The 26,441-nt window shown below is 29.0% G+C and overlaps 2 protein-coding genes across 5 annotated transcripts in view; one reads left to right on the top strand and one right to left on the bottom strand.

Moving 5' to 3' along the window:
* Positions 1–1,284: 1,284 nt before the first annotated feature.
* Positions 1,285–2,001, bottom strand: LOC136080241 (uncharacterized). Its single transcript, XM_065796856.1, has one exon. It carries the CDS (start codon positions 1,999–2,001, stop codon positions 1,285–1,287), a length of 717 nt encoding a protein of 238 aa, XP_065652928.1.
* Positions 2,002–4,703: 2,702 nt separating this feature from the next.
* LOC136080673 (A disintegrin and metalloproteinase with thrombospondin motifs adt-1-like) overlaps positions 4,704–26,441 on the top strand; it is a 164,362-nt gene continuing 142,624 nt past the window's right edge. The window contains exons 1-2 of one of the 4 annotated variants that reach the window (XM_065797617.1): positions 4,704–4,854; positions 13,545–13,604. In XM_065797617.1, the coding sequence (XP_065653689.1) occupies positions 4,828–4,854; positions 13,545–13,604 (87 nt within the window). In that variant the 5' untranslated portion in view covers positions 4,704–4,827. Of the gene's footprint in view, positions 4,855–13,544; positions 13,623–26,441 lie in introns of all 4 variants that reach the window. The other 3 variants (XM_065797616.1, XM_065797618.1, XM_065797619.1) reach the window with 3 other exon arrangements.

Genomic DNA, 26,441 nt, shown 5'->3' with positions numbered 1-26,441 from the left:
AACAATGAAATCTAGTATAAACTATTTTAAAATAAAATAAAATGATCAATACTTGCAACAAAAAACTTGTACCTACGATAATCTTATTTTATTTATTTTCACATAATTAACTGTTTTACACGACAAAATAAATAAAAACTACATTAAAATAATTAGTATTATATTTTATTAAAATATTAGTATTATATTTCTTCCCAACAATTGCTCAAGGTTTGTTTACAATCCTCCATCTTTTCTTTAATCAGTTTCAGAATGTAATAATTACCCTCCTATTACCTAAAGAGATTTACGTACTCCTCATATAGACAACTATTTGATTCCCAGCACTTTTCATAACAAAAAGTAATTTCACATTTACAAGATGTAACTTCTAGAAACTGATGAAACTAAATATCCAGGTAGAAACATTTTTTGTGCTATCTTTTTTCTAAAAATATCACGAAACATTTTCCATACCAATTCTACTTTCTGTATTAAATGTATCTTGTTTATTACCACCGAAAATTTAAAATTCAACCTCCTTAAAAATTAAACAAATAATGACAAGCTTGGCATAGTGAATACAAGTAAACATAAATCAATTTAAGCACTTTTTAAATGTGACTTTTCATTGTATGTTTGTCAATATCATTTTCAATAAACGAACATTCATGCACAAATAGACCTTTTCTAAGGATATTTCTAAGAGTCGGAACTTCTGTAGGATTAAGATCATTACTTTTTCCGAAAAGTTGTGAAAGCTTTTTTTTTTTTTTCTAATTTGAATCTAGTAAACTTGAGAGTACTCATTCTTCCTGTTTATATTAAATAAATACTAGGAATACTGCCGTTAACAAAACCGGAAAACAACCAAACTGGAAGTACTTTTGTACTGCATTTATGTATGAGGTACATAAGTACACAGTACAGAAGTAATTTATTTCCAATTTTGATATACACCAACATATGTGTGAAAAAAAATTTGTTTAATATTTTTTTGAAACTTTATTTTTTTGTATATGTTGGCACTATAGTATTAATGCTAGAAACTTCTTTGTGCATTTAGGTTTCAACTGACGCACTCTACTGGACACTTAATGAAAAGCCGTCCATTTGATGACCTGACAGGTGGCAATGCTATTCGAAGCGCTAGGTTATCTATTTTAAAAACAACACTTAACGGGTGATGCGGAAGTTATCGGACAAAATAAAAACGTCAATAACTTATTAATAAATAAAAAAAAAAACTACTATTATATTTTTTTAAAATAAAGCATTTATCTTTTAATAAAAATATATTATTTTTTATATGAAAAAACACCATCTGCAATTGATCTCAATTTTGCTCTGACGCCTTTCATATGCGACTGAAAAAAAGTTTAAATCAATTTCTTGTAGTTTTAGTTTAATGCGATCAATCAAAACTTGCTCTGTTGAAGCTTGCCAATCTCCCTCGTAAACCTTCTGTGCCAAATGTCCCCAAAAATTTTCAATTGGTCGTGCTTGAGGCACATTTGGGGGATTGGATTCTTTATCAACGTAATAGACATATTGATCCATCCAATTTAGAGAATCTTTAGAATAATTAGAACTTGCTAAATCTGGCCATAATAAATAGTTAAAGTATCCATGATACTTGTGAATAAATGGAAGAAGTCGTTTTTCTAAACATTCATTAATATAGATTGATGAATTGATCGCTACAGCCTTGGAAGTGCGAAAAAATTGCTCGGACATACCACGGTCAGATATGGCTATCCACATTAATAATTTTTTTGGAAATTTCTCTTTTCCTATAAAACGAACACTTTCTGGGCATGTCTTTTTGTTGTTTGTGTAGTATTCAGAATTTCCAGGCATGTTGTCCCCTGCAAAACAAAAGTATTTTTCGTCATCAATGACTAGAAGCGATTTTGTGTTATAGAGTTGGTTAACTAGTTTCCTGCTTCTTTTCTTTGCCTTTATTTGTTGTTCTATAGTGTATTTTGGAGTCTTTTCACGTTTTCTATATTTAATATTCATTTTTTTTAACTGACGACCAATTGTCGATTGATTTACACCGAATTTAATACCTATTTTTCTCTGACTGACCCCTTTTCGATTGTTGACAAGTCTCGTTAATTCGGCTTTCTTTTCTCTAGTCCAGGATGTCGGACGACCAGAGTGCTTTCTATCAGAAAACGATTGAACAGTTTCAAGTTTTTTTAGGTTATCATATATTAAACTTCGAGCAAATCCTTCCTTTTCACCATGATTTACGATTTTTTTTTTTTTTTTTAATATTAAGTGTATTCACAAAAAAAATTATTAGTCGCTTTCAAAAAGATTCTCGTTCAGCTGCATTTAACCTCATTTTAAATAATCGTGTTTTAAATAATAAAGTTTATATTTTATAGAACGTTTATGCTTACGCATAAAACCACAAAAACTAATTATTATGCTCAAATAATGAAATTAGGATTTGTCCGATAACTTCCGCATCACCCGTTAAACGCAAGATTTAAGAATCGGTTTCTTGAATTAGAATAATAATTAATTATATAATTTCAAAAACGTTTTAAAAATGATCTTATAAAAATAGCTAGTTTGAATGATAAATGTAAGAGCTAACCACAATTTTTATAACGATTCAATTTACAATTTTTAGTTTACCATATTTAGTTTACAAGTTTTGAGAGAAAAAATACAAAAAAAATTTAAAGAGCTGAAACTCTCATTTTCTCATAAATTTACTTCGGAAAGTTTATTTAACTCCTACATATTTTTCAAGCTTTAATTAAGTTAGGAATACAACTTATCTTTACACTTGGTGATCCCTTAAGCTAAACAAACAACATATTATTTAAAAGATACATAAAATTGCTAAAAACGAAATTAGGAAATATACAGGAAAATCTTAATTTTCAGTACATGGGTACTTGACTCACAAAAAAAAAACTCTCAGCTTACCCCACCAATGGGTAAGTTTATTGGCGGATTACCCACTAGGTACACTAGGCACGTGCCTATGGGCCCGAGTGTAGAAGGGGGCCCAAAATTAAAAGATGTTGAAAAAAAATTTTTGTAAATATTAAATTTTTATTTAAAAAATACTTTCTGATTTTGTATTTATTCACTCAAGAAATTTTTTTATCTAAAATCTTATTTTGAAACAAACGAGTGTAAAGTTAAATTTTAAAAACAAATACTACTCAAAATTTTAATTGTTAGAACACAATATAAAACTTGCATTTTCAAATAATTATGCAAAACGAGTGGAGTTTCTCACTATTTCAGCAACGCCAATAATGCACGGTTTCTGATGATAAAGAAAATCAATCTTTTTAAACAGCCAATAGTAGTTCAGAAAAATCGTCGTAACTAATGAAAGCGTGCGTAACAATGCGCACTGTTCTACGTTAACCGTAGTATTAATATTAAGATAAATCAAGTCGTTTCGTTTGTTTTACTTTGTTTAATTAGCCAATAAGTTATAATTTAAATTTTATTAAAAAAAAAGAAAAACAGGTAGGAAAACTAGCGTTTAATTTAAATGAAAAGCAAAAATTAATTATTTACTTACTGGATTTTAGCACCATGAAAAAGCAATATTTAAGCGGAGCTGAAAAAATAAAATAAAATCTTAAATCGCTTTCTGAAACACGCTGGTCAGCTAGGTATGATGCCATAAAAGCCTTAAAACAAAACTATACACAGATTCTGAAAAGCTTACAAAATATTGCAGAAGACAGTCAACAAAACGCTGATACTATTAATGAGTCAAAAAATATTACGTGCAAATTACTTGAACTTGAAACATGCATTCCGTGGTTATTTTGGAATGATTTTGATATACTGGAACGAATAAAAAGGGTGAATGTAATTTTTCAAATAAGAAGACATTGAATGCAGTTGTAGAAAATTTTACGTATTATGAAGGTAAAGCTCGCCAAATGTTAGCAAAATTTAAAGATCCATTAAATCTTGATGAATTTGAAATCAGTTACAAAAGAGAACCACAGCAACTTATTGAGTGAAAGCTACTTCCAGGAGAAGTAGCTTTCGCTCAATAAGTCGAAATTCATAAGTAAAATATAAAATACATAATGAGAAAATATAAATACATAACAAGAAATATAGAATATTCACTAACTACACTGCAAAAATTTAACACTCAGGTGTATTTAGTAATTGTTGACAGCTCAATTGTTGAAATGGAAAAACGTTTATCATGTTATCAAAGGGTTCAACTAAACTTTTATTTTTAAATTTGTATTGTACATAAAGAGAGCCCCCAAACATAAAGTGCCTAGAGGCCCCAGACGCCCTTAATCCGGCACTGGGTAAGGTAATGCAAATTACAAAAATAATTATTAATGTACTTTTATGTGCAGAGTTTAGTTTATTTTTTAAAGTATATTTTTTTACAATTTTTACTAAACAGATTAAAATCATAAATGATAAATCATATCAAAAATGGTAAATTCTCTTAGTATTTTTTTTTTTTTTAAATTATTCTCCGTTAAAAATAATTCACAAAATCAAACTGCTCAAATTTAAAATTTTAATAGTTTCAATATTATTTTGAATAATTTATTGTTTTTTAGAGTTCAATTATTAACACTATTTATATCTTTCATAAAAATTGATGAAGTATATGACTTTTTTTGAGGTGGTTTTACCTGGCTTTACGGTTTGTTTATTAAAGTATGTAGCTTTATAAAATATTTATTTTCGAATTACATAACTTTATTCAATATAAATAAAATTAAAAGACTTCAAAATGTCGCATAAATGAAAAAAAAATCATGAAAATGTTAAGTTCCTCGTAGTGGATATGATTTCTTTTAACAAAATAGCTTTCATAAAATGAATATTTTGGATTTTTTTATTTTGGTATACTTTATTTAAATGACTTTTTTGTTTGTTGTTTTGTTTTTCTTATTTTTCACGGTAAGATATAAAAATTAAACTTAAGCAATTTTTGAATAAAAATAAATGTTACCAGCAGTCCTGAAAAGTTTTGGTAAACGGTTTTTTTGATAATACAAGACATCATATAAAAAGCAATATGTTGATTGCGTAGTGGCTGAGCTTAATACAAGTTGCTTTAATTCATTACTTCGTTATATTTTACTAAATTTGAATAAAAGTTTAAAAAAAAGCTTTTTTTAAAACCAAATATTTATCAAATGTGACAACTTGTATCAAATTCCACCAAATATGCTCAACAACAAAAAAAATATTTCAAAGAGTATTTCCAAGTTGTGTAAATGAAATTCGATATCAATATTCTGATAAGGTTTACAAAAAATTTTTACTGATAGTTTTTCAATTTGGTTAATATTTTATGCTATTTTTTTACCAGTTTAGCTAGCTATTGGCTAGCCGACTTTCCACCGGGAAACTATGTATACATAGTGACAAAACTTTTGTTACATTTATTTTATCATTTATATTGCAATTAATTTATTAACTTTATCTGGTAACGGTCCTCTTATGTTTTCTAAAAGATATGCTTGATACTTTGATCTTACTCTGATCTTACTAGAAGGTAGTGCATCTGATTCATCGTAGTGTTTAACCTTGATATTTTTGCCGTATGCTTAAGTATAGAGTTTCTCATTTGTTTATTTAATATCTCTAGTGCATCTTATGAGAACTTTATGCAATCTTTTAATTATATCACAATCATCTTTAGTAATTTCAGAAAAGACTTCATTATTTTTAAACGCTCTTTTGGCAGTATTGCTGTCATTGATATAGCTCAATCGTTTTTGTCTTACACTTTTTGATTTCCATTTTATCAAGAACAAACTCCAACCACTATACGCAGTAGTGCAAAGCTGAAATTCAAAGCGCCTAGGCTGACTCGTTTCAGTTTTTGCTTTCACTAAATCAATATTGTTTATTTCGTTTCGTTTAACATTACACACATTGCAGGATTGAGTGGATTTTGTCTCTGTAAGTGCGTTAACTACTTTATTATCAAATATTGTAAGATCAATCCTATAGCTGTTATTAAATTTCACAATTCTTCCTGCAATATTAAAAATCCTGCAAAACGTTTTAAAGGTATTAGCTTGATTTTTTAGATATGATTCTGTTTCTCTGGATAAACTGGACTCTCTTTTTTATGTTGTAGATGAAGAGGTGCACAAAAGTGAAAACTTGAAGGATTTCCATTTTTCCAAATTTTGTCGTATCCTTCTTTGAGCAATAAAGGCACAAAAGCTGTACTGAAAAGATTTTTTCCTGCCTAAGTTCTTTAATTATGTTGTTCGTCTAGTATTTCTGCTAATGAATACTTTGGCTTGATGTTCCATCAAAACCAATCTTTCCATATACAACTCTAAATATTTCGTTATCTATACTACATTCGGCATACCAATCATTTCAGTTTTTCTACTAACAGTTTGATCTAAAATGCTTTGAAAAGTACACTTTACAGAAGTTTCAGAAAAATATTATATATACTTTTAGGATAAATTTTCAATTGTTCCACTGAAATATTGTAAGGTAGGATAAATATGTACATTGTCAGGGCCTATTCTAGGAATAAAATTTGGGCGGCGGTATCCATTCCTCCGCCCCGGCGAAATTTTGCGGAAAATTGGCGTTTTTTTGCAAAGTAAGCAATATTTTTTCTGATCATATGATATTGTTTATCGCTGAGAGCATTGTTTAATTTTAATTTAAGAGCTTCCTCTGCACTCATATTAATGGGAAAGGTTTTATCCAAAGTTTCATCAAAATTTTTGGTCTCTAAAACATTAAACATCTTTTTTTTTTAAATGGAGGCTTTTTTTTCTCGAGCAGCATTTGCAATTCTTGCAAAAGCAAAAGAAAAAAATTCATGATGTTCAGTGGCTAGCTCTTTTATCTTTTTCCTTTTACTTTGCTCTCCAAGAACACTCTATTGTTCATGGGCCTTCCAGAACCAAAATAGCAACTTTTATTGGACATGAAGCCAATGATTTTCTTTTTGCATAAATGTATTTTAATTTTGGCCGTATTGTTTTTGTTTTTTCTTCACCTTTGAAATAAATATAACTAAAGCAACCTATACTTGAGTTTTCTTTGTGATTTTCTTTAGTATTTTTTATTTCATTAAGTAAATCCTTCCAAAGACCTAATTTATCCTCTCCTACTTCACGTATATTTGGGGAAAGATCTAATCTTTTTATTTTTTATTGTTTTTAAGAACCATTAATATCATAAAATCTTTAAAATATCAGAAGCATTTTAAACTAATTTATTTATTTCTTTACTTTAAACTGTCGACAATTATATGTTATTATGTCTTTAACAATTATCGCATTAGATTTCCTGTAATAATATTATATTACTAAGTTACTTTTATATTATAGGAAATACTAAAGTTGTTGAGCTTTTTCAAACATGTTGAACTTATCAAATGATAGTTCATTCAAAATTGACAATAAATATTTTAACAAACTTCTAAGTAGTATATAATAACAAAAGCACATTTTTTAAAACTGTATTTAATATTTATGATTTAAAAACTATATTAAAACGAGTTCTAAAAGCAAAAAACTCAAATTTAAGTTTCCCACCAATTTCATTTGTTTTGATCATTGGTTTTAATATAATAAAATACTTTGAAAAATGGCTGAAAATAAGGTTTTTATAAATTCATTAACATTTGAATTTCTTTAAAAACTTGCAATACTACAGGTGACCGCAGTAATCATTTCATGTTCTAAAAGTAGAAATGATAATTAACTGGAAAAAATACTTATATTTGTGAAACTCGGTGTAACCGAGTTTCACAAATATAAAAATTTTTCTGATTTTTTGCTGATATATAAACCGAAAAAATACAATCATTTGCTACTTTTTTTAAGTCTTTAAATTTAATCATTTTTAAATTTAAATCAGACTTTTTTTTTCTTTTTAGTATATTTGAAATACTTAGAGTCAAAAGATTATCTTAAAAATAAATATACACTTTAATTTAAATTTTAAGTTCTCTAATTTAGTTTAATAAAAATGTCACATTTTTCAGATTTCTTTAAAAATGATATCAAGTTTTTTCACTTCTTTTAACTATAAAATACAAAATAAAAATTTTATGAAAACATTATTTTACTTTTGAAATAAAAAAATCATTGCAGTTTAATATTGTTTAAAAACGGGTATATTTTAAAAAAGTTGTGAGGGGTTTATGCCTTTTTTTGTTGTTTTGAGTCACTGTGCGACGTAAAGAACTAATAAGACAAAAATATCACATTAAAAAATTTGAAAATTAGTTAGTACTAAGCTGTTATATGTTAACATATGATAAATAAGTTTGTTATTGAATTTGAATTTAAATTCGCAATGTAGAAGAAAGTCAATGGTACCAATAATTAAAGTTGTAAACTGTCTGAGCTTAGTTAAGTCAATGATCAAAAATAGAGAAAAGAAAAATTTGTATCACTGAAAACAAAATCAATATTGTGAAATTAAAAAACTTAAAAGTGGAACTTATTTATGGCAGATGTATTGTTAATGTAGAACTCATGTTCTACTTACTTTGAACGATTTTTTCTTTAGTTATTTAGGTACTCCAATAAGTCTAATGATCTTGTCAGAAAGCACCGAGGAATAGCATATAATTAAGATGTTCATGCCTCCTTCCTTATCAATGAAGGTCAATCATTACCAATTGAAATTGAGAATTCAGAGTTATTTGATTAGTTTCAGAAAATGTGCACTTTCCTAAAAAATTAGCAAGTTTTGAATTTAAATCAATCTTGTAACAAAATGCTGGCTAATGAGAAATGAGCTAATTATTTTAAAAGTACCAATTCACCAACGAAGCTAACAATGATCTATATAAAAATGGTAATCTTGATAAGCCTTTTAGATTTGTCATCCGCAGAAACCGGGTCCGCCGCGTTAATGTTACACAGACCCGCTTATTTAATGGCATAGAAAAACACCCATTTATCGATCCAAAACCAGCTGCTGATGCCCGCAAACTTATTAAAAATGAAGTCAATAGTGATATCTCTGTAATAAACAATCAAATGAAATCTTCTGTCAAATTTATCAAAACTACAAAAATAAAGTCAAAAAACTTCAAAAAAAATACAATCAACTTAAGTATCCAAAATGTTCAATCTGCTTTAAATAAATCTGCCATAATTTATGACACTAATATGTAATCAATCTTTAGATATTTTGATAGTCACTGAGACATGGATAAAATCAGACAACCCTCCTGCAATTCGAAATTGTATGGCGCCACCAGGATTCAAAAAAAATTAATATTGTTGGTTAGACCGTCGTGGAGGAGGTGTAGCTATTGTTTACCGAGACTACCTAAATATCAAACCCTTGTTACTGTCATCCACCTGCCATTCCTGCGAACGCATAGCCATAAAAATAAATTTAGTTAATAGTGAATATATCAACATCACAACTTATAGATCAAATCCTATTATTCCAACTGAAACTTTTTTTTCAGAAATGTACCAGTACTTGGAAATTTTTTTAATACAATTTGTATTCTTAATTTAATAAACAACAACGACAACGAATGCGTTTCAATAAACTTTTATTAAAAGGTTATTAACTGTTTAAGTGAATTTTAAAAAATCATCTTTTTTTTTAATGTTTAATTAAAATTATTTATATTATTATTTTTTTTATTTGCTTATGTATTTTTTATTCGTTGATATATAAAAATACATAATTAAATGAAAAAAAAATCATATAAATATTTTTATTAAGAAATTAAAAAAGAAGAAGAAATATTTAATTGCTATTCTCCTAATAAAAAAAAACATCTGTTGGAAACTCGTTAAACCAACGCACAGTGGGCCAGAATGCACTTTTACTGGACAAAATTCATAACTAATTTAATATTAGAGCTATATTCACTAAAATTAGTATGAGTACTAATATGATGTCTGCGCTTTTTATGAAGGTTATATTTTTTTATTTCGTTGCTATGGATACCTTTATTTTGCTTAGCAACAACCTACTTTTGTTATCTGCAGATATTTTATAAGTGCTACATTCACTAAATTTGGCATGAGTACCAATATGAGATCACACTTCTTACAAAAGTGATAATTTTTTAAATTTAGTTGTTATGGATACTTATATTGCTTAGTTACCGGATACTTTCCTTAGTTTACAAAGTGGCAAATTGATATTTGAATATCTTATCGGATTTTTGACCCACCTATATTGAATAAAAATTGAGTATTTAGGTAAATAATGTTTTAGGAATAATAAAAGCAAAAAATAGTGCAAGAAAACGTTATCAATTTTAAATTACATCAAAAAATTATAAAACAATAATATCGTTTGAAGATTGTTTAAGTAATTGTAAAACATCTGAAGGAAATGCTTTATGATTTGTTTGGTGTGATGTTGATTTATGCAATGATGAAATAACAGGATCACTGGAAACTAGGAGTCTATTGATAAGATCAGTATTTGTTGCTTTTCTGGATGTTTTTCGGCTGAAATTTTCGCGATAAGATTTAAAGTCTTTATTTCTAGCCTCTTGAGCTTCCTCTGACATAAGTCCGATGGGTAATGTAAGGCTTTTAATTATGTCATGTCCATGTATCAATACTTTGTGAACTGATTGAGCCATGTAATACCATGGATAAAGGGACACATATAGTCTAAAAGTGTCAAAACAATAATCCTTGAACTTTAAGCAGTCTATTTCATATCCTGAAGAGAGCGTTACCAAGATAATGTAAAATCTGAATATAAGGTTTTGGTCAATACCCAGAATTTCAGCTGTTTGTTCATATGCTGCAAAAGCACGCCTTGAGGTATTGCCATCATTACTTGTTCCAGAACCGCCACTTTTAGGGAAATCAACAACAAGTCCCATTTTGTTCATAAAATCAGTCTGAATCTTTTGTTTAGCTACAGATGCCTTTTCTTTGTGTTCTTTAGATCTTGCTTGCCACTTTCTTGTTTCTTTTTTATATGCAATGTGCAATAACATCTCAAAAAATCGAATCCATGCATGAAGACTGGAAAGACCATATTTGAACTCTCTGTTAGTATAATCTATATTAAGGATATCAAGACTATTCATATTTTTTGGAGAGACACCACACACTGAACAGCATTGGTATGAGTTATTTTTTTCAGATAATATTGTTTGAACCTTCCCATCAATCATTGTAAGTTCAATAATACAATTCACTTCAATAGAAGATCCGCAAACCTCTAATAAAATCATACCCAAGCTTTCTATCTCACTTTTAATGTACTGATCTTCTTCAATCACAGATTCCTTGGATTCCATTTTGTATGCAAATCTTATGGGTCTACAATAGGCTGTGGAGGACGACTTTTGATTTCTCCAAATAGGCACCTTTTCGTTGCTGTTGTTAAATCCAGTCAAATCCAATGGGACAAGACAAGTAATAAATAATGATTCTTCACGCTTTAAATCTCTGTTAATGTTGGGTTCTGATAAAACTTGTTTATAAATGCTTTGGCCAGTAGCACCATCAAAACCAGCCTTACACGTTAGTGTCATTGTTTTTATTGCTTTGTCGTTCAATATCAAGTGCCTTAGCACAGGTTCCTGAACTGCACAGATTCTTTGCAAAGTATGAGTCATTAAATCTTTTAAAGGAACTGAAGCTGAATAGTCCTCCACTGTTATGTTTGCAGGATAACATTTCAATTTTGCATCTCCGACATCATTGTAAGCGGGGTAGATGTTATATTCTTTCTCCAAGGCTCCGCTTCTAATCAATTGATAGGAAGCTTTTGTCAGACTTGCATCAATTATTAAAGCCAGTGCTTCGTCTGCTGAATATTTAGTTGCTTTATCTGTATTTGATATATTTAAAACATTCTTGGCAGCAATAACAACAGATTCATCTCTAAATTTTTTATTAGCAGCAAAAAATAATTCATTGGATGAATGAGATTCAATTAAACAAGATACACGCCGTTTTTTAGTTTTATTAGAACTATTATCAAATGCAACTGGTTTTCGACCACGTCTACTTGCAGTTGGTTCATTGTCTTTTTTTCTGACAATTAAATATTCATTAAGCCAGTTCACAAACTTCTTTTCAAAATTTTTCACAGTATAGTTTGCAGATTTCCACTTTTTTTTATACAAGTAAACAAATCGTTGAACAGCATGTCTAAAATCAACGTCTTTAAAATCAGCAAATTTTGGCTGAATAAACTTTAATATATCTTCAGTAATATTTTGTTTTGAAATACTAAGATTGTTTTTTTGGAGAAAATTATGAATGTCTAAGTTTAACAAAACCATATCTAAATAATTATTGTAACAAGTATTTTGTATTTAAAAGTAAAATGTTATAATATATATGCCGCCTGGACTACTAATACTTGTTAGTAATTAAGTTACTACAAGTGTTAGTAATTAAAATTAAAAGTAATTAAATTACTGTCAGTGTTAGTAATTTAATTACTAACAACTACCGAAAATATGTTGTTGCTATGTTATGCAAAGTAAGGTATCCATAGTAACCAAAAAAAGTTAACCTTATAAGAATTCTGAATCTCATTTTAATACATACCCCCAATATTGTGTATTTAGCGCAAGTAAAATACTGTTAAAACAACGTTAATGTAAAAATGAGTTGTTGCTATGCAAAATTTAGTACCATAGCAACCAAGTTAAAACATACATAAAATCTGAACGGGGATTTAAGGGGACGAGCAATCAATTAAAACTCGATTGAAGCATCATATAGCTCAAATAAATATAAGACAACACATGGCAAATTGTGGTAATTATTAGTTATTGTGCGGCAAAAAATAAGTTTCTTAAGAAATTTTTTTTTTTAATCTGTGATTTTCAAAGTATAACTGAGATAACATGCTATGACAAATATATTTCACACATTGGTTTTTCTTATCTCTAAATACTCTAGAATAACATGTACTAATTTTTTGTTTCAAAAACTTAGATGTAATTGAAATATAACACATCGTTGATGTCACCGTTAATTACTTATTTATAATTTTTTATTTTTTTTATTTTATCTCAATATTCAAATGCTTAGAGTCCTGGTAACTAAGGGATTTAATATAAATAAATTATCAATAGATTTCTCCTAATATATGTAGATACTAAAATTAAATAGGTTTTCAAGATTAGACAACTAAAATTTTTCCCATTTTGTCCACCTACTGGCCCACTGTGCAACGGGACATATTATTCATCTTTAACGTAATTGCAAAACACAAGTAAAAATAATTATTTATTAGAGTTTTGGTTTTTTAGATTTATAGTAGTTGATTTTTTTTATAGCTATAGGTTTTTATTTTAGTTTAAATTTCTCTTTTGTTAAGATTTCTTTTTTTTTTTTCTAAGTTTAGCCTGTTTAAATTTTCTTTCCTGTCGGTTTTATATATATATATATATATATATATATATATATATATATATATATATATATATATAATATATATATATATATATATACATATATATATATATATATACATAAATATATATATATATATATATATATATATATATATATAATTGTATATATATATATATATATATATATGCTTATATATTTTTTGAAGTATATTTTTAGGCTTCAAGCATCATAGCACAAAGTTCACATGGTTATTGGGCAATAACTTCAAAAATACAGGTTAAAACTAGTTTAAAAGTATGTTTTACAATTATTTCATATTTATCATTTAAGATAAAGATAATAACTGTTACCAAGTGGCCACACAACTTTATGTATCAGGTAACCAAAAAAGTTCGTGCGGTTTTTCCGTATATAATAAAAACACACAAAACGACAAAAGTAAGTACATTTATTCATCAAAATAGTCATCATTAGCATCTAAAACCTTTTCCCAACGTAAAACAAGCTTATTTATTCCACTTCTAAAAAATTCTCGGTCCTTTGAGTCTATAAAAGCTTTCAACTCCATTTCAACCGCGTCCTGGTCTCGGAACTGCTGTCCTTTTAAATGATTTCCCAGGGAAAGGAAAAAATGGAAATCAGTAGGGGAGAGGTCTGGCGAGTATGGTGGATGAGGCAAACTCTCCCAACCAAGGCTTTGGAGCTTGTCCTGAGTCACGCGAGCGGTGTGCGGTCTCGCGTTGTCGTGGGGAAGTAGAACTCCTCTCCTGTGCACCAGTGCAGGCTGCTTTACAAGCAACAGGTCGTAAACTCGTTACAGCTGTGCTGAGTAGACCAGTCCAGTAATGGTTTGGCCTGTTGGGAGCAGCTCGTAATGCACCACACCAGCTGTAGTCCACCAAATGCAGAGCAAAACCTTCCGCTCGTGGAGATTGGGCTTGGGTGTCTTTGGGATGGGGTCATCGGGGGACAACCAATAGTAGCAACGCTTGGTATTGTTGTACACAATCCATTTTTCGTCGCATGTCAATAAACGATCAAGAAAAGGCTCAACATTGTGGCGTGATAAGAGTGATGTGCAGATCGTAAGCCGTTGCTTCTTGTTGTCGATCGACAATTTGTGCGGAACCCACCGACTCAGCTTCCACACTTTCCCAATCGCATGCAGATGCAGGCGGATGGTTTCAACACTCACAGCAAACCTCACTGCAAGTTCTTGGCAAGTTTGGCTGGAGTCAGACTCGACAGCGTCCTTCAGTTCATCCTCATCAAGCAACAATGGGCGTCCAGAACGCGGCAGGTCTTCGATGGACTCATCTCCCAAAGAGAATCGCTGAAACCACTTCTGTGCTGTGCGTTCACTTACTGTACCTTCTCCAAATGCTGTGCAGATGTTTTTGGCCGCTTGTGTTGCATTCCTTCCAAGTTTGAACTCGTAAAGTAAGCAAGATCGAATAATCGTTGGTTGGGTTGCCATCCTTTCTTTACACAAAACCTTTCCTGTAAGCTCGTTACAAGCCTACACTATATATGCAGCAACTGCGCGTTACACACGCGTTCTATTACGCAACAAAACTACTTGCCTTGTGCGATGTGGGTGTTGTAAAAAATGCTAAAAACAATTGAATTACCAAAAACCGCACGAACTTTTTTGGTTACCTAATAAATATATTTAATCAACCAATTTAAAGCATCGATTCCTTAAATAAAAGTAGTAGTTATCATAGATCTATAGTATAACTTTACTTTCAAAACATTATTTTAACAACATTGGTGAATCTGTAATTTTAATATTTTCAAGGGAATTAACTTTTAGAATTAATTTCTCACTTCATGACTTTTATCTTATTTAATCAAAAAGAGTTGTTTGATTTGGGAGTTGATATGATAAAATATTTACTGCACGCTTGGACAGAAATGGCATGCTATCACACGCTGTAATTGACCACTTTTATGACTTTTTTTTTATCAAATTGATCACAGCTGTTTTGATGTTTTAAAAATTTAAATTCAATGAAAAAAGTTGTTACATTATTTGATCAAAAAGTGCTAAATTTAATTTTTTTATTCAGACATATATTTTATGATAAATTTAAACATTTTAACTATTTTCCATATCTTTCTAAGAATCATATAAATAAATTTTTTAATTAAACTTTCCCATTGCAATGGAATAGTTTAATTGCTTTATATATATATATTTTTCTATTTTTAAAAAGAATTGTTTAAAAGCTTTTTTTAAACTTGATTTACTAATCAGAGAATAAAATAATCAAAAAATTATATTTTAAAAAAACAGCGTTATTATTTTTAACATTTTTGTAACTTTCTGGAAAAAAAATTTAAAAAAAAAAAAAAAATTTTCAAAAAATTGTTGAAAGTAATTTAAAAAAATGCTTAACGTAACTTAATTAAAATGTTTAAAAAGATAAGTTTTAAAGTAGTTTATTTCAAACGCATATACAAATGTCACAAATAGTAATTTTCGCGTTGAGCTTTTATTCAATTTTATTTTAAAATTGTTTGTTTTTTTTTAGTTTTTTTTGTAACTTTTGTTTAGCTTAGCTTTTCTTTTTTCAGCGAATTTCTGAAATATTTAAAGCATCAAATCATCTCAACAGTCGTGGTCAGTTGTGAACAAAAAAATCATTTGCGTGGTCAGCAGTAGTATTAGCCATTCCTATCCAAGCCTGTTACTGTAATATTACATTTTGTTGTAAAACGTGACTGTTTTTTAGATTTCAAGTATTGTAGTATCATCATATCTGTATACATATATATATATATATATATACAGTGTATATATATATATATATATATATATATATACAGTGCTTTTTTTCTAAAAAAAAGTGCCGGAACTCTACCTTTTATATATGTAAAAAATGAAGCAACAGACATTTCCCACAAGTCGTCAAATTAGCAACGCATTTTGGTAATTGTATTTATTTAAATCTAAATAATAAAATAATCAATCAAATAAAGTTTTTTTTTTGAAGTTGATTTTGCTACAGTATTGAGTTCTTTTAATGCTAGTTTAGAAAGATGCTAGCTCTTTTTCGAGCTGTTGTCTGGCACCTAAAGCTGTTTATCGTGAACTTAAACATGATGAACCTGTTGCTTTCAATGAAGAGGAATCTATAAACAACAGTATTTTAACTTGAACAAAAGACATTTTATTTTAGCCAAATATATCTCACAATTTTATCAAGGATTATCTTGCTATGACTATATTTGTCGATAATTGTAAAAGAGAATCTGAAAAGCAACAAACTATTGCCTATCGCTTATTTAAACAAAATTTTGTAAAAATGTAAAAGCATCCATATATTTATTTATTACAAAGTGTAATATTGCAGCGTCTACAAAACGTAAACAATATAAAGTTTTTACACACTTGTGGCAGTTTACTGGTGAAGTACTTTATGCTAAATGCAATTGTTAAGCTGATGTAGGGGGCTGTTTAAGCATGTTGCCTGTATCATTATACCAACTAGTATACAGAGTCAGACATTAAACTTGTCCGAGAAACTAAAACATGTATTGACGTTTTACAGATATGTTATACTTTATGTTCCAGGTGAATCAACCAACTCTGAAGAAGTTTTATTTATTAAGCATATTTATTAAGATAAAAATAATACTCGAAAAAGACTTCAGTTTCAGGAACCCGTAAATATTGTTTTGCAATTTTTTATGCAGTTCTAAAAATGTTTGTTGTAACAATTTTCTCATGCGTTAAAGACTTTAAAATACTTTTTGAAAGAGTCTCTTTTTTAACTTCTTCTTTTATCTTAAATGCAGCTTGAAGTCCCCATTTATTGTGATCAAATATTTTCTTACGCATCGAACTTAACAGTTGTTCATTCCTTATGCCATAGTAAGACTCTTTATAATTGGATCATTGTTTTGATATTTTTATTCCGATCTTAGCTTCTACACCGAGTAATTTCACTTTTTGGCCAGTTGTGAAGCCAAACTTAGTCGAAACAAATTCCCTTAATTTTGAAGGAAAACTGTTTTTTGCTAAAATGTCCCGCAACTTAGCCAGCTGTAGTTGGAGTAATTGTCTGCAGAAGGTAACTCTGACGTTCTAATGTTGATTTCTTGTGTTTCTTTTGCACTTAATTTATGGCGCTCTTTACTGAAGGCCTACTCATCGCGCAACCGTAAGCCGTGACTGGGGGCCTATTATTTTTACGGATTATCAGCAACTCTACTATAAAATTATATTTTGGAGTCAAAATATGACTCATAATGAGTTTAATTAGTTTATTTAGAAATATTTATATTAAAATGTAATTAAAAGTTAAAATTTCATATAAGAACAAAAATTAAAACAAAGAAAATATTTGCATATATTTTAACAACAACAGATACAAATCATTCTTTTCTAAACAAATTTATGATAACTTTAAAACTTTTAATGCAGGTTCTTTATTAGATCTTGGTGTAATTTTTGCACAAAAATTGTTTAAAAGTATATTAGCAAGTGTGTTGCAATGTTTTTGATTAATTTCAAAATAGTAAAATTCAGAAACTAGCAAAAAGATGTCACTTAAGGACTTACGACAAACTTTATCTTTTATCGAATGGAATAAGACAAAGCAAAAAAAAACCCATTGGCAAACATTGTCTGGTGGAATTTTAAGATCACCACGATCTATAGACTTGAGGTACTCACCAAACTTTTCATAATAAAGTAATGTTTGATTGAACAAAATGTTCTCATTATATTCATTTCTACATACATAACTAGCAATATAAATCAAAGACATTTTGGTAGTATCAGAAATTGATGACTCTAGTTTTTCTAAATTGCCAAATATTTCACTACCTGCTTTACATAAAACACATGTACAAGAAACACACTCATGAGCTGAATTAAAATCAAAAGAATCTATGTCAATATTTAAGGATAACAACAGTGAAATGTGATTTATATGCATTTTTTCTATAACTTGTTGAACATTTATAAAGTAGGCACCTCCAAAACCTTGTCTCAATTTCCCAAATTCTTTTTCTAAGTGGTCACTTGTAAACATACCAAATCATGACTTGTTGCTAATAAATATTTACATAGCTCGACAATACCATAGTAAGTATGGTGAATTGATTTTGCAGTATCATTAGATAACTGCTTTACTCTTTTGCCATTTTTACAACACATTTCAAGAGCCATATCACCAAACAGAAGTAGAGTATTAAGACGGCAATCATCAGGACTACAAATAGGTGCTTCTAGTGGATCATTGTGTCTTACATCAGCTCCACGACCTTTCACATTCAAAATTTTCCACCAGGTTATAACTTTATTTATAAATATCGCAGTATCCTTAGAATTTGAAATTATTTGAGAATAGGTCAGTAAGGCATGATATGTCTTATCTGAAAAAACTTTAAGGCAAGTAGATACATTTTGCCTTTCAATTGGCTTGGGAGCTATTGCAATTTCATTCAAGTCTGACAATTTGACAAACTTTTCTGATTCAATTTGATATAAGCATTTAAGGTTTTCCCATTTAGCTGTTCTTTGAATACCATTATCACTGTACACTAGCTCCCCAGTTTTTCTGTAAGCCATAGATTTCTAATGTTTTTCAAAAGATGAACAAAGTCAAACAGTAAATACATCCCATCTTCGTTTTCCAAGGTTTTTCTGGAATAGTCTGATATAATTTAAAAAATGCTTGGTTTACACGATTACCATCACAGATAACAACTTTTACATCGCCAGATGATGATTTTATAAGTTTTATGCTGGAGTTTATTTGTTCAAACAGAAAATTTGAACTTAATTTTGAAATTGGAATAATCTTGTACAGAAATTTAGGACCACCTTTGAGACATACTATCATAATTCCCAAAACAGTTCTAGCCAATAACGATGGTTCATCTAAAGATTTATCAAAAAATGTTCCACCATGGTAAAGCATCATTTTTTTGACATATACTTCATCGCGAATAATTATACAAAATTTTTGTTTTTCTTCAATGTTTTTGAAAACTGAGTCTAAGAAACTAGCATCATCAATTTTGCAAACTTTTGATTTTATGCGTGTCAAAGTACTAACTGATGGCTATTGAAAATCGTTTCTTAGTTTATTGTATAAAGCACGAGATGTTGAAAAATATTCAAAACTACGTATAATTGTATCTGATTCATATTTTTTTTTTCCATTAAGTTTTGCAGACATAACTGATATTTGTTGCTGAATAATGTTTTTCTTATGATCTATTTCCATGACATTTAACAAATGTAGTATTTCCTCAAACTTTGACCAAGAATCAACGATATTTATACGATTTTTACACAAACTTTTTATAAAACATTTTATTCCACAATGAAATGTTTCAAAATGTAAATTCTCAAAAATTTTAACAAGAAATAAAGGAATACCATCATAAAACGTAACAGATTGAACATTAGTTGTTTTTTCAATCATATATGCTATTACTGAAACTGAAAAAACCCTGAGATTATTTAATAAAACATTTTTAAAATCAATATATGTTGCTGTATCAGCCAATAAAAAAGTGCTAAGTTCATCAGTTCTAACATTTCTAACAATGCTTAAAAATTTCAATGTTGTGCGATGACGTGGTAATGGAGTAGGTATTTGACTTGAAGGTATTCCTGACCATACACATGGTGGCATTTTCGGTCTTTGTCTTCCTTGAACAGTAACTTTTTCAAAAACTGTTGGCCAATGTTGGCAAATAACAGTTTCATCCGAAACTAAAAGATTAGAATTTGGAATACTTTTTATTCCAATATTTTTTTGTTCTTTGTCTTTAGGAAAACGATAAACTGGTATTTTTTCAAAGCTTTTATTATTTTTGGTACTTTGGTAATTAGTTTTGCAGCCATATACACAACACTTTTTTGGCATCTATAAAGTATAATTATTTAAAAGAATATAAAAATATGCAAACATAAGATTTTCAAACACTTTTTTGTCAAATATAATAGATCACTACCCATATCAGACATAATAAATGTATATATATATATATATATTGTATATAACTCCTAGCACTCTAAGGAGTTTACAAGTAAGTAAAAATACAGTGTTTTAAAATTATTTACAAAAATTTATAATTTAAAAAAACATTGATAATACAAAGTTATTGGAAATATAAAAGAATAAACAAGATTAAGTTGAAAAAGTTAAAAATTCTCTGGCAAGTTTTTTAATGTGTGCTTTTCACCTTCGCAATTTTTAGAATATTAAAATAGGCCCCCAGTCACGGTTTACGGTTTCGCGATGAATAGGCCTTCAGTATAGATCGCCTTGACTAAATTTGATTTTCTTTTTTAACCGGAGAGTCAACCAAACTGGTGATTTTTTCATATTTAGTTTTGTGTTAATTTGTTTATTCGATATTTTTATATTACTGTCGCAAATAGCGTAAAAGTTTATGTTCTAAAAAATAATCATAAGGCATTATGAGATATTCTGACAAACATTGCACAGAAACAATAGAATTTCTTTTACACGCAAATGCTTGTGGATTTGATATTCAGAAAAAAATAATTTGGCATCATAAAAACAAACAAAAATAATCAAGAATTTAAACTAAAGAAAATTCTTTTCAAGCAAATTAAGTTTTTACTGAGAAACAATAGATTCTGAATCTCAGCTCTGAAATATTTTCATATCTGCAAAATATGTTTTACTCAATCTTGACAACCTGCATTTATATTTTCAATTTAATGAACTTTTTATCCACTTTTTATGGATTAAAAATGTTTAATATTTAAAAATAAACTAAGTTCATTTATATTATAATACGAAGGAAAAAAATGTTTATATACACTGCAGGCCAAAAGTTTCCGGACACTTGGATTTTGTTTAATTTTTTAATTAAAACTCCCATAATTATTTCAAAAAAATTCTTATATCATATTTATTTTATAAAAGATACATATAGTTATTATTTAAGAAAAAATAAAAGAAAAAAAATACTAACAACACTATTATTATTAAACTGTCTTTTCGTCAAAAAATGACCCACGAGTTTTTATCACTTTTTTTGCGATCCGTGGCATCCTATTTATTAATTTATCTATTATTTCGGGTGTAATTGATAACCAGGATTCTTCTAATATCTGCCACAGGTGCTCTTTGGATGTTGGGCATTTTTGTCTGACCTTTCTGTCCAATTCTTCCCACAGTAACTCTATTGGGTTCAAATCTGGTGATTGGGCCGGCCAGGTCATGTTTTTGAGGACACCATTATCCTCTTGTTCCTTTATGTAGTTCTTACATAATTTTGAGGTGTGTTTAGGGTCATTGTCCTGCATAAAAACAAAACTACGACCAATAGTTCTTAAGCCAGAAGGTATAGCATTGTTTTCAAGAATTGTTTTATATTGTTCTTTTTTCATAATACCCTCAATTTTAACTAGGTCACCAACACAAGCTGAAGAAAAACATCCCCATACCATAACTGACCCACCACCATGCTTGATTGTCGGCACTAAACACTCTGGGATCATTTTTTCTTTTGTTGTTCTTCTGATGTAAATTCAACGTCTTTGCCCAAACAGTTCAAATTTGGACTCGTCGGTCCATAGTACTTTTCCCCAGTCTCCTTCTGTCCAATTTTGGTGGTCTATAGCCCATTGTAACCTTTTCTTTTTATTTCCAATCCGTAGCAACGGTTTTCTGACCGCTATACGGCCAGAAAGTCCATCTTGTCTAAGACGTCGTTTCGTAGTGGTTAATGAAATAGATTTTGAATGACTCCTATTAAAGCCTGAAGTTATTTCCGGGGCCGTAAGTCTTCGATTCCTTTTACTCATCAATATTATACTATTATCTTCTGCTTTTGTTGTTTTCCGTGGTCTACCAGATCTTTTTTTGTCTTCAAAAATGCCTGTTTCTTTCCATCGTTTGATGGTATCTTGTACAGTACTTCTAACAACTTTTAATTTTTTGCAAATTTTACGAACTGAATAACTTTCTTTATGTTATGTAATTATTTCAGAACGTTTTGCAACCGTTAAAGAAAGTTTCTTACCCATATTTTTAGTTAAATAGTCGAATTATAAAATTTTAAAATTTTTTTTAAGATTTTTTAATGTAACCATCATTAATACCAAATGAAAACTAAACAAAACTAAATATTCTTAATCATTTTAGTCGGCTATTATTATATTATAAATATTTACTTCATGTTTCAACAAATAAATAACTTTAACAAGACCAAACTCTTAAGAGTAATGTAACGCTATATATCAAGTTAAAATAAACAATTAAAAAAAAAACTTACTTATTTAAGTTTGAGGTCAGTAATACCCAATTACTGACCTCAAACTTACATAAACACTTAAAATTAGTAAGTTTAAGTATTACAAATTAGGGGAGATGGGGGCGCATTGATCGCCGTAGCAGTGTTTTGAAAATTGCGCAGAATCTGAAAGAGATGTAAAAACTTATTAACTACGAAACACATGTATAACTATCTGGCTTTTGGAATATATAAATATTTTGATTTAAAAAAATGATAAACATGAATAATTTTAACTTTTAAACAACCCTCTCAAAAGATCAATGTACCCCAAACTATGGGGTACTATGATCTCCGACTTGGGGCACATTGATCTTATATGCGTAATATTATCTAAACGTTTAACACTTCTATAACTAAATCTTGTAAATAATTTAGTCAAAGGGTAATATTGTATAATACATCTAAATTTTTTAATTATTTTTTAAATATAAACCCACTAGTCTAATTTTTAATTAAAAAATGTATAAATCACAGCAGCTATAAGCTACCCGCTTTATATACGTTTAAAACTTTACAACAACTTGAAATTTATAAGAACTGAAATATAAAGACTGAAATAAGAATACAACTTTTAAGTTTACAAAACTTGTTAAAAGTACAATATTTTGATTAAGAATATTTCATCATTTGTGAAAGTCAAGTTGTGAAGCAGCTTTTGGTTTACATTGTTTTTTATTCCTAAGCAAGTAATTCTTAGTTTCTTTCTTATCTTTTGTGGAGACTTTTTGTTGATTTTTGGTTTGCTTCAAAATTTTCTTTTCTTTTGACAAACGAATTTCATTTCTGACAGGAGTATCAGTCAAGATCCTTGTTTTTAACTGCCTACTTTTAACATTTTTTTTTCTGACAGATGCTTTTGGCTAAGGTTTTAAAACCTCAGGTGAGATTATAGAAGCAACACTTGTTGACACTTTGTTTAAAATACTTGTTTCAATATTTACTATAGTTATTTCAGACTCTATGTGATTAACATGTGCTGGTATCATTTCAGATTCCATGTTGTTGACAGGAGTGATAGTAACTGTATCTGGAGCAGCTCTATCTGTAACTGATGATGGTAAATATTCGTCATCTTTGAAAATTTCAGAATTGAATGGCTCAATGCCAGCTACTCTAAATCCTGTCTGTATATTAGATGGTGAGAAAGCTTTTGTATACGGTTCTCGAACTATTGAAACAATATCATAAATGGTCATTGGTCTTGGGTTTGAAACCATCCAATTATCACATGCAGAATTGTAAAACCTTTTCAATGGTCCAAAAACAGTTCTATCTAATGGCTGCAATTTATGGGTGCAATGGGGAGGAAAACTTATCATTGTAATTCCGTGTTGAATTGCAAGCTCCAAGCCTTTAACAGAAATATGACTTTCATGACTGTCGAGAAGTAACAAAACTGGAGATTCCTGAGAACAGTTTGAATATTTAACAAAATGTTTAATCCATTCTATGAAAATTTCTGAGTTCATCCAACCAGAAGGATTTGCAAATCCCACACATCCAGGAGGTCCTTCCTTAATCATGTAATCATGAAACTTTACCCTAGGAAAAATAAATAATGGAGGAATGGAATTTCCAATAGCATTAGAGGCACAACATGCAGTTACCAATGTTCCTCGTTCTGCAGATGTGATTCTTCCAACTTGTTTGCTTCCTCTACCAGCTAAAACCTTTACCGGCTTTTGAACGGTTGTTAAACCAGTTTCATCAACATTATATATACAGTTAGGATTATATTTATATCGATTTCTTACCGTTTTAAGATTTTGAAAAAACTCTCTTACAGTGTGTTTGTTAAAAGCTGTTGATCGAGCCAAGCTCGTTGCTTCAGGTGTTCGTAGAGACAACTCTGGTTGTCTTTTCATAAAACCTTGCAACCAATTAATGCCTGCAATTTTATTTTTGATCCATGATGATGGGCATATCTTATTGTTTTTTAAAGCAAATTCATATCCCAATAATCGCGTTGACCTAGTTGAAAGGCCATAGTTCATTTTTGATGCAATTAGTAAATAACTTGATAAACTTTTTTCATCTTCTGCTGTAAAAACTTGTCTATTGTTGTAGTTAGGCTTGAAAGCTTCATTTGGATTAAGCCTCTTTTTACGACAATATCTTTTTAAAGTCATTCTATCTATGTTAAACTGACGTGCTACAACATTCAGTTGTGTTCCTTCTAAAACTTTATTAACAGCTACTTTCATTGTTTCACTTGGTATAGCAACTTTATTTGTTTTTTTAATTCTATTTCTAACCATTTTAAGATCTGTAAAAAAATATATCAATAAAAACATATGTTTTTAATAAATGCTAATATTTAACATAATAATATTATGTTAAATATTTTTTAATTATTATGTTAAATATTATTCTTTTGATATTATAAAATAATAGTATTATTATTACTAGCTTATAACATAAGTAGATTTAAAAAATGAAATGCTAAAAGCTATTGTTTGTTTATATATAGTTTTTTTTTAAATTATAAATACAATTCCATTCGTTTAACTGTATTGCTTATAAACAAAAACATGGGGCACTTCGTCTTCTATGGGGCACTTTGATCCTCCGATCAATGGGCCCCGCATAGTCAAAGATCAATGTACCCCAATAGGTATAGGTAACATATTGATAGCAATATCTACTGTATAAATTGCAGCCAAATAAAAATTATATATTATATTATACACCTAACACTTACAAATTTAAAATAAAATTGTTGTTAACCCATACAGACATCTAAATAAAAATATATTTGAATTATAGTACGATTTAAAAAAATCACTTTTTATGACGAAAAACAATATTTTCTTTATTTTTTTTGACGCTGATAACCTTATGAAAAAATATTACGAATAATCAATTAGGGAAGCATAATGGTTAATTAAATTGCAACCTCACTTCTAGTAAGGCAAAAATGAACGAGTAAAAGCCAAAAGATCATACTGCCCCGGCGATCAATGCGCCCCCATCTCCCCTAATTTTATTGGTTAATTTAATGATACAAGATAGATTTTAGCTTTTTATATAAAAATATCAAGTGTCTGGAAACTTTTGGCCTGCAGTGTATATAAAAAAAAGTGTCGGAATGCCGCTCATGTGCGTTCTAAGAGAAAAAGGCACTAGTCATTCCTGATCACTGTGGAAGGGCTTGATATATATATATATATATATATATATATATATATATATATATATATATATATATATATATATATATATATATATATATATACATATATATATATATATATATATATATATATATATATATATACAGAGGCGTAGAAAGAATTTTTTGGTGTTTGAGATAGGTAACTTCCAGACATGGAGAAAACTCCAAACATTTATATGTTTATACTTATGTCAAATAATGAGGGTTTGCAAAAAATTGCGATGATTGGAAGCTGGGAACAAAAAAGCCCCAAAATTTTCGCCCCCCTGCCCCAAACGTGAGAGCAACAAGTTGATGAAGTATTTTTTGTACTATTCTTAACTAGACTTATATTCATCGATAAATTTAAGTTTCATAGTATTATCTATTAGCGTTTAAAAATTATTACCATATAAAATTTGCAACCCCCTCAAATTGAGGGGGGTTTAAACTTTATATGGTCATAATTTTTGAACGCTAAAATATTTCAAAATGAAATCTAAAATTTATCGATGAATATAAGTCTAGTTAAGAATAGTACAAAAAATACTTCATCAACTTTTTGCTCTCACGTTTAGGGCAGGGGGGGCGAAAATTTTGGGGCTTTTTTGTTCCCAGCTTCCAATCATCGCAATTTTTTGCAAACCCTCATTATTTGA

Source organism: Hydra vulgaris, chromosome 05 (genome assembly GCF_038396675.1).
Source record: "Hydra vulgaris chromosome 05, alternate assembly HydraT2T_AEP".
Lineage (NCBI taxonomy): Eukaryota > Metazoa > Cnidaria > Hydrozoa > Anthoathecata > Hydridae > Hydra > Hydra vulgaris.
The sequence above is the reverse complement of the archived record's forward strand: the minus strand, read 5'-3'. Positions and strand labels throughout refer to the sequence as shown.